The sequence below is a fragment of the Apostichopus japonicus genome, chromosome 22, assembly GCF_037975245.1.
Source record: "Apostichopus japonicus isolate 1M-3 chromosome 22, ASM3797524v1, whole genome shotgun sequence".
NCBI classification, from domain to species: Eukaryota; Metazoa; Echinodermata; class Holothuroidea; order Aspidochirotida; family Stichopodidae; genus Apostichopus; species Apostichopus japonicus.
This window is the reverse complement of record NC_092582.1, coordinates 17,876,399-17,885,917: the sequence shown is the minus strand read 5'-3', so window position 1 is coordinate 17,885,917 and position 9,519 is coordinate 17,876,399. Positions and strand designations below refer to the sequence as shown.

The 9,519-nt window shown below is 39.3% G+C and overlaps 1 protein-coding gene across 1 annotated transcript; it reads left to right on the top strand.

The window, feature by feature from the left end:
- Positions 1-2,408: 2,408 nt before the first annotated feature.
- LOC139963464 (NF-kappa-B inhibitor-like protein 1) lies at positions 2,409-8,398 on the top strand. The gene is made up of 4 exons (XM_071964257.1): positions 2,409-2,800; positions 4,269-4,402; positions 5,177-5,273; positions 6,042-8,398. The coding sequence occupies exons 1-4, from the start codon at positions 2,515-2,517 to the stop codon at positions 6,590-6,592; spliced, it is 1,068 nt and encodes a 355-aa protein (XP_071820358.1). The 5' UTR covers positions 2,409-2,514; the 3' UTR covers positions 6,593-8,398.
- Positions 8,399-9,519: the final 1,121 nt, after the last annotated feature.

Here is a 9,519-nt window from a genome sequence, read left to right as displayed (position 1 = left end):
ATTTTTTGGAACCCCAGCAGTTCAATTTTAAAAGCTAATTTTAAGGGAGCTTATCTTGGGATTCCCCCAAAAGCCGACATTGCCTGAAAGCCAATATGGTCAAGGGTGTGACACTCCCCCCCCCCCCCACACCTTTACATGCAAATGAGCAGTCACTCTGCAAAAACAAAGGTGAAAATGAGGGATGACATTTTTTTCTGTTGGCGGTACTAATGCTAGACTGGTTCAATCTTAAGACCCTAGGCTCCCAAAACCAATCCTAACAGCATTAAGATAGGAATCCCAAAGGCCAATGAATTCCCCAAAATATAGGAGCTCCCAATTAAGACTCTCCAAAGCAAACTCGAATAGCCCCAAAAGTTACTGAGCCCATTAACCCAGTCTAAGGCTGCCCTGTGAATAAGGTGTATGTTTCTGGCTATTCACCTTGCAGCCCTGCAAATAAGGTGTCTGTGTCCGGCTGTTCGCAGGGCTGCCCTGTGAATAAGATACTTGTATATGGCTATTCGCAGGGCTGCCCTGCGAATAAGCCCCACCTTAATTAAATAGCCACCGTCGCGTTAGTACAGTACGTATATACCGTTTTCGGTTTTGGATCATGCTAGTTTGAATTGAACCCGAGGTTGACCTATTCCGCAGTTCATGTAGATGTTCACACGGAACGGCAAAATGATTCTTAGCTTTGTCTGTATGTTATAATAAAGGACAAGATAGACGGTATTTGGTTGCAATGTAAATTACTGAGATTGTATAAGCCTGCTTAAAGTTCTGGGATTAGGGGGAGAAGCGGGACTGGTGGTCGTGGGTGGGAGGTGGAGTTCTAAGTTTGACATGAAAAGCCAAAGACTCAGTGCTGCCAAGTCACCCGCTTTGGGCGGGTGTCTCCCGCATTTTCGGGTCGTCTCCCGCTCACCCGCCCACCTGTCCGAATCTCCCGCATTTTTCAAAAAACTCCCGCATTTTTGAAGAATCTCCCGCATTGTAGGCCCACAGAGTTTTTCCTGTGAAAGTGTATCATTGCTAGCGTGAAATTCATTTCATCACACCAAAATGCGAATTATCTCAGAACCGCCAGGATCGGAAATTACTCAAAGCCGATCGTGCTAAATATGCCCGGCTGAAAGCAACGTTACCTATACGATTCGTGAAAAATAATACCGTTACGACACACGTGAACGCTACAACGTTCGCGAAGTCATTGAATGCAACCGAACGAAGTACGCGCGCTACTGCCTGCAGAAACTACCGGTAGCTGTAGTACCCCATGCTGGAGTACTCCGGCCGGGTGGAGTTCAGTTCCTTAGGAATTTGGAATATCACATTCAAATTCAGCTCAGTTCTACTGCCCCAAAATACAGGAAGTGCTGTTTCCTGCCGCGATCAGGGCCGGGTCTGTCATACGACAATGATTTCCCCGATTGTACGCTACGCGCGCCAAACCGGTGGTCGCGCTCCGTCGTCATTTTCCACCTCTAACCTTTTGGCCCCCATCTCAAGTACTGAGGACACAGTGCAAAATTTCAGAGATTTTTTTTATTTCAAGATAATTTTTCCTCTGGAATGAAAAAAAAAAATAGACACAATACAAATATGGAGACAGTATAGATTCAGCTTAGATGACCCGGGAAGTGATGTTTCCGGCCATCTGAGGGGCCGTAAGATCCCAAAATTTTCTTGTACGCTTCGCGCCAACCCATGGTGGCGCTCCGCTTAGATGGTGTACGTAACCAACAGCACCAGACAATTTTCACCCGCCTAAAAAACATCTGACCTTGGCATCTCTGAAGACTTAAATGAGATGAAACGTCTAAACTTAGCCAAAGCCGTAAATTATTTTAGGGAAAATAGTTTATTTGAGATAAAATAGTCGACATTCTGATATGGAAGTCAACATTTCGACATCAAATAGTCGAAATTTGAAATATAACACTTAAATTTCATACCAAAATTTCGACGTAAGTTAGGAGCAAAGCTAAACTTTTGAGATGAAAAGTCACTGGGCTGCAACCCCCCACCCCTGAAATGGGAGCTTAGGTTTTCAAACTGACGTAAAAAAAAAGGCGTAATATGTAAGTCCATTACATTCGAGTCTGACTTCATATATTACATAAATGTGGTTGTAAAAGAAGAGTGGTACAGCTAGTCCTTACTCAGCCTAATCATATTCGGTCTGAGAATATCGACTAGTGATCTTCATAGCCATAAGGTTGATAAACATATCCTCTGTTCTAAAAAAGTCCGCTGACTGACAGTGAACAGCCAGAAGAAAAGTGAAAACAATTTTCACAGTCGTTGGTAAGTCTGCCGGACAAGTGGTTGTGTATGTGTATGTTTCTTGTTCAAATATACCGTGGTGTGTGAATGGTATGATATATCCTCAAAAAAATTAAAATTTGGCGTTCCACATTATTGCAGTGTGACTTTAAGCTAGGAAAGCACCAGCTGTACACAATTTCGTTGTGTCATAATTGACAAATTTACATCTTCACGCCAACTTTGCCCATAGAAATCAACATGGGGGGAAAATCAAGACGAGAAAAGTTAGCTGAATATGTTCTGGACGGTTCAGTGTCAAAAGTGCAACGCTTTATAAAGGAACACAAACGAATTGATATCAATTCCGTAAGACTTGTTATACACAAATACCAGCCTCTACTACACATGGCATGTGAACGTGGTCATCGTGGGATGGTAGTTTTATTGCTGCAAATGGGCGCAGACCCAGCCTTGCTGGACCATACCAAAGGAGACACTGCCTTGCACGTTGCTTTGAGAAGAGTTTTATCTGGTCACCATGCGGGTTAGATTTGTTAATCTTTACTCTACATTTCTGTAACAATTATTGTAAATCCGTTCTTCTGTCGCAGAACTGATACAGTGATAGTGATAGGCCAGTCTGTATAATTAGGCTATAGTCACACGCTTTTATGTGGTTACCATAATACTAGACCTAGGCGAACTTGATAGTGTTCTCAATGACACGGTCAGAAACGTTTACATAGCAGCAGTGTCTTTTTGAGTTTATGCTTAGTCCTTGCTATTACGTATCATGGCATGTAGAACAAACTCATTCAGAAATGTCTATAGGCCAGCCCTATCTAGTAATACTAGGTAGTGTCTTTGTGAATGTGATATTCCACTAATGATTGCAGTTATTTTCAAGGGTATCGCTTTAATGCATACTAGCAGTAGCAGGCATCCACTTTCTTAACTTCAGACCAAAACAAGATAAATGTAATGCATCCACTTGCTTCATTGCTTCTAGACCAAGGTCACTGCATGCCTAGGCTAGGCCTACTTTTAAATGCTGTCAGCCCTGCAACTAAAATGTCAATGTTGTAAACAAATCAACCAAATGGAGATTGCAGACTTGAATGATCACTTATTTACAGTTGCTGATGAAATATGCTATTGCCCCTCCCTAACATACAAGGTCAAGTCCATAAAAACCGACATCTTTATCGATGGGTCCTTTCAACATCTCAAGCACTTTTTCCTTGTGATACATTTTGCAGCTTGTGAAATACACACCATTCATGCATCGATGTTAGCACAATCTAGCCGAAAAATGAAATGTACAGATTCTTCAGAAGAATGAAGAACATGAATGACATCTCACCACCAACTAAACATGGGGGTGCCAAACAACAGCAGGCAAAATTTGATGTTTGATAGAGTTGATACCATTGCATCACAGTCTGCAAGGTATACCAGGGACACAACCACACTTTTACTGGTCAGCTATACAGCATCACATGAGACCATGCATTATAATCCATTAGAACCAGTGGCATGCACATGTTGTCTATAGCTGGGATTTCATACACCAGACCATCTAGCCATTCACTGAACTTTTTTCAATCCATACACTGGCATCCACACACAAATTAGCATGTTCCATGATAGCTACTGCCTCCACCCAAATAGTACCGATGTTGCCATGGGTGCACCCATTCTGGGACGTAGCCTTTAGAAGTGCACAGTAGGCTTAACAACCTTTCACTGTACACTTCTAAGGTAACCATAAAAATACCACACTTTTTTATAATTCCACATGATACAAACTAAAAGATCCACCTTGTATATGTTGCAGGTTGAGCACTCCCCAAGGTAACCTGCATACTGATAATAAAGATTAAACACAAAAGTTTTTTGAGCAGTGGGTATTGTTGTAAGTCTGGTAACAGCATATAAGTAATATTATAGTACTACAGAAAGAAATGCCAAACTCATTTCATTGCTAATATACCATGTATTCTGCTTTTCAGATTTCAAAACTATTGCTCTCACAATTCTGAAGTACAGTCCTCCAGACATTTTGGACATTGAGAATAAATCTGGACAAACAGCCCGTCATCTTCTAAAGAAGTTTGTTACAGATCAGGGCATGACAATTGGACAAGTAAGTAAACACGAGAACATTTAAAATCCTCAAAACATGTGAATTGCTCTAATGGATTTAAACTTGAATGATGAATTAAGAAGTAATGTATAATCTCTTAATAACTGTTTCTTCTAAACAAAAGCGGCTCCTTCAATATAGTTTACTCTGTATGAGCTTAGCATGAAGGATGTGTACTAGCCATTATGAGTAAAAAAACTGCTGGCTTTAAAGTAAGTTCCTGAATGTTCCACACCCTTGAAAATTGTGAATTTGCTATACAACTTGAAGGATGCTAACCATAGTGTTAAATTTCTAAGGGAGCAAGCAAATTGGCTTGTATAGTTTAGTATGAGAATATGAAGACAGTGTTCTGTAGAATATTTATTCACGTAAATCTCATACTAAAGGGAAATTGTTCAAGAAAGGAAGATCAGAAAGCAGTGGCAAAGAAAGGGGTTAAATTTTAACCGTCCTTTGCCAAATTTATGTGAAAACAAAACCAAAGAAAAAGCTGGTGTTTACAGGAAATAATTTACCATTCAAAGTTTGTGTAGCAGTTTTGAAGACTCCAAATTTTGTCTCAGAATAAGTATTGTTCCTGACTTAAAAAAACCAGCTATACAACTGTGGACTTGTATAGTAATTTGACCATTTTGCATAGCATAATGCGATACAATGCCGGACAAATTATTCCCTGGTTGAGTGAACATTGTTAATCAGTTTTTTTGCATATTTTTGTTTTAATATATCTCATGTATTGATGGAGGTCTTTGTTATCATTTATTATTGCAGAAAGTGAGAACTGAAGAGGATGAATGGAAGGAGAAACTGAGCAGGGCATGGGAAGACGATATGACTGATAACTTACCAGAAAACAGTTATTACGAAGGTAATTCATTTGAAGGTCACAGGTCATCGTTTATCTGATGTCTCTTAGCCAAAGGCCAAACCACAAAAGTGTTACAAAAGTGCAGAAGATGTATAACAGCTTTACATTGTAACCTTAGTATGTTCAGTACTGAATGGTAAAACAAAACATTCCTTAAACTACAAAGATGATTATGTTTAAAATATAAGCACTCACTTTAAAAATATATTGAAAAAACTGATTTAACAGGAGCCTCTGACTGTAGCATATCTTGTACTAGTCGCTGAGCACCTTCAAGCAAGGAGCATTGGGGTATTAGGTGTATACTATACCAGAATCCTGCATAAAGGGTTAATGTAGAAAGATATTGATAAACAAAAAGCATAATTTTGTATGAGTTTGAGGACTAAGTACTTGTTGAATGACTCATTTGGTCAGAGAATGATGAATGTGAAATGTAGTGTACTCAGAGAGGACAAATTTGACTGAGTGAAAACAGTAAGGGAAAACTACAGAAAAGGGGTGGGGTGGGGAGGTAGTTGTGAGTGGGAGTCGAATAGAAGCCTGTTACAATTGAATATTATTAGTTTTAAGTTTTCATGTCATAAGAATATTTTCGAGGATTGGGAAAAGGGAATTTACTTTTTTTTGACAATCGTACGTTCATGTTTACCAACTGTTTGAAACAAAATAAGTGCCAGCCTCTACCTGTCACTACTTGCTACCAATCTGTGGAGACCCGGTAATGTTGAGCAGGGTTATAAAATGCATTTCTCTCTGTCTTTTCAGGTTTTGGCGACGAGAAGCCACAGGAGTCGTTTGATGATTGGGCGGACAGGTTAACATCAGAATACAGAGCGAAGAGAAAGGGAGGCAGGCTCCCAGAGCAAGAGACTGAATCCAGAGAGCAGAAGAAGAGGAAAACTGAGAATGAGAATAGCCGGAACGCCAAACAAAAGAAGAAACAGAAACGAGGACCCGATAGGCATAACCACACACTGTTGATGAGATTGAGATACGAAAAGAGGATGGCAGCCTTCGAGGCGGAGGATGGAGAAGACGTGGGATTCGACGACATCCCTTGGCCGGGCAGCACGGACAATACCGATCACATGGTCACCATCTTGGTCAGCGACAAAGCTAAAATGAGTGCAGAGGACTTAAAGAAATACCTGAGGACTCACCAACGGACCTGGCATCCGGATAAGTTCATGCAGAAGTTCGGTAAGAGACTGAAGGAGAGCGATCGAGAGAGGATATTGGATAAGGTCAAAGAACTCTCTCAGGCACTGAACAAGGCCGGCGAGGAGGGCGAGAAGAAGGACGAGTGGGATTACTGAGTGAAGAATTTTTAGAGCAAACTGGCCCAAATGAAGAAGGGTGGATTCAGAGGGGAGCCATTCAGGAAGTAGGTCTTCCGGCATCATCCAAAGATATGACGCGGAGGAGGAGGAGTGGAAAAGAGAGGAAAATTTGTTACTGCCAGCCTCAGAGCGTCAGACTTTTAATTTGTCCACGAGAACCATCCTCTATCACTGGCAATTATTTGGAGATTGAAAACTCCCAGCAGTTTTTAGCATGCTGAATGTGGTGACAATATTGATGCTCTTTTAAGTTCTCAAAAGACAGGTTTTCATTTTGATATCCCTGTGCCTGATTAGATTATGCAAACGGTGGAGTTTAAGGTCGTAAATAGACATTGGATATGACAGACGTACATACGTTAACAATGAATAGACATCAGTTATAACAGACTTACATACTGTAACAAATAAATAGACATTGGATATAACAGACTTACATACTGTAACAAATAAATAGACATTGGATATAACAGACTTACATACTGTATCAGTAAAAAGACATTGGATATAACAGACTTACATACTGTAACAGTGAATAGACATTGGATATTACAGACTTACATACTGTTACAGTGAATAGACATTGGATATAACAGACTTACAAACTGTAACAGTTGATAGATATTGGATATTACAGACTTACATACTGTTACAGTAAATAGACATTGGATATAACAGACTTACATACTGTAACAGTAAAAAGACATTGGATATAACAAACTTACATAATGTAACAGTAAATAGACATTGGATATAACAGACTTACATACTGTAACAGTAAATAGGTATTGAATTTAACAGACTTATATACTGTAACAGTGAATAGACATTAGATATAACAGACTTGCATACTGTTACAGTAAAAAGGTATTGAATTTAACAGACTTACATACTGTAACAGTAAATAGACATTGGATATAACAGACTTACATACTGTAACAGTGAATAGACATTGGATATATCAGACTTACATAATGTAACAAATTAATTGACATTGGATATAACAGACTTACATACTGTAGCAGTAAATCTTTAAGAATGGATGTCCTGTGGTAAACTACGTGGACAAACAGTGAACCCTATAAATTTTGGATTTATTAGGTTCATACAGCCTACCCTGCAGGTCCTTCCTGGCAGATCCCTCAATCTAGGTATGATTTTGGTGCTCTCTGGCCGTTTACTTCAACTTAAAAATAACTGAGAAGTCCCTGTAATAGTTGATTCTCCTTATGATGGCATCTCTGCTCCCCACGGATGAAGTCAAGAGTTTAATTTGTAGCATATTATTGCGTTAAGACAAGAGGACATGTAAATGTAATGTGAGTTTGAGAAGAAGTCTTCCCTTCATTGTTGCATGTTTACAACTTTCGAGTATGGTTTAACCTCTGCAATATTTACATAGAACAGTATTACTCAAGTCTGTCAATCTGCTGCTGGTAAAATACGTTCCACCGGTTTTCTTTGGAGGTATAGGTCGGTTGCATAGGAGACAACATATGAACAATTTGTTTAATAGGTCAGATAGTCTGCAAACTATCCTATCAACCCTTGTACACCAGACAGATCAACTTTTACAGTGAAGCCAAGGATTTTAAAGTTGTTTATCAAAACTAATGGAACATTTTAAAGGAATGTAAATCTTGGAAGAAATTTTAGTATATTATTGATGACATTAATATCATCTTGTGTATGGACTAGCAGTTAACTACTGTGAGCTGAATATATTATTAAAACAGCTAACAGAACAAGAGAGTAAAATAAAGACAATTGGATTAAACTTCATGTTCTTTCTTCTTATTTTTCTTGTTTTCATTTTTCTTCTACTGCTTTCTAATTTGGTTATTTTGAAGTTGAACAAAAATGTTCATTTGGCTAATTGATAGAAACTGCAATGTTGATTTCATTTTAATAATGAACTGATCTGTTAATTGTAGGAACTGTTGTTTGTAGCAAATCTTTATTTTCAATGTTGAACCGTATGCTGTTGATATTTCAATCTTGTCTTCTCCTGCCACCCCCCCCCTCCCCACTGTCTTCCCCTCTCATATATGTTATATACAATGAAATGTAAAAAGTTCATGAATGTGTAATGACAAAGAAAATTATACGTTATTATTCTCCAATGGCACAAGCTGATTTTAGCTGAAATTTAGCAATCAATGTGGGTCGTCAGGGGCAGACGTAGGCAGCTGTTCCGTGAAAAAGATACAACTGTTCAGGTTTAGTGAAGTTCAGTTATAAATATCTTAACAGCAACAAGACAAAAGGAATTGAGAGTGTCTGTGGTTTGTGCATTGTGTGAACTAGTCATGAACATATACAGAGGAAATGCCATGTTTCTAATAAAATAAAAGAAGCAATAGGCTCAGATTTAAAATCAGTGTCCTGAAGTATGTAAGTACACCTCATACATTGTTTACATGTTACAGTGACAAGGATAGGATAACAAGGTCAGGGTCAATAGACACCTCTATGCTTCTGGTCACTGATTCTAAATTCCCCTCCCCACAACACACCGTTAGAAAAGTATGAACTGTATAGGCATAGGAGGCGTGTGGCTGCAGCCCCATCCCCCCCCCAACCAAATTTATTTGTGAAAATTCGGGCGATATGCTGAGAATTTTCGGGCACCTACTGAAAGAAAAATTTTGGTTCCATTTTTCGGGCAAGTCGTTACAGCCCCCCCCCCCAAATGAAATTGGGCTCCTATGCCTATGTGTATAGGGCTTGCCATAAATTAAGGGATGGACGCGAAATTTTTATTACTACAACTTTGCGTTTAGAGCCTATAGGGCAAGGGTGGGCAACCTATGACCCGCGGGCCACATGCGGCCCTCCAGTGATTTTTTCTGCGGCCCGTGAGATGTCTCAAGAAAAAGGAAAAAAATTAGTCTATTTTGCAT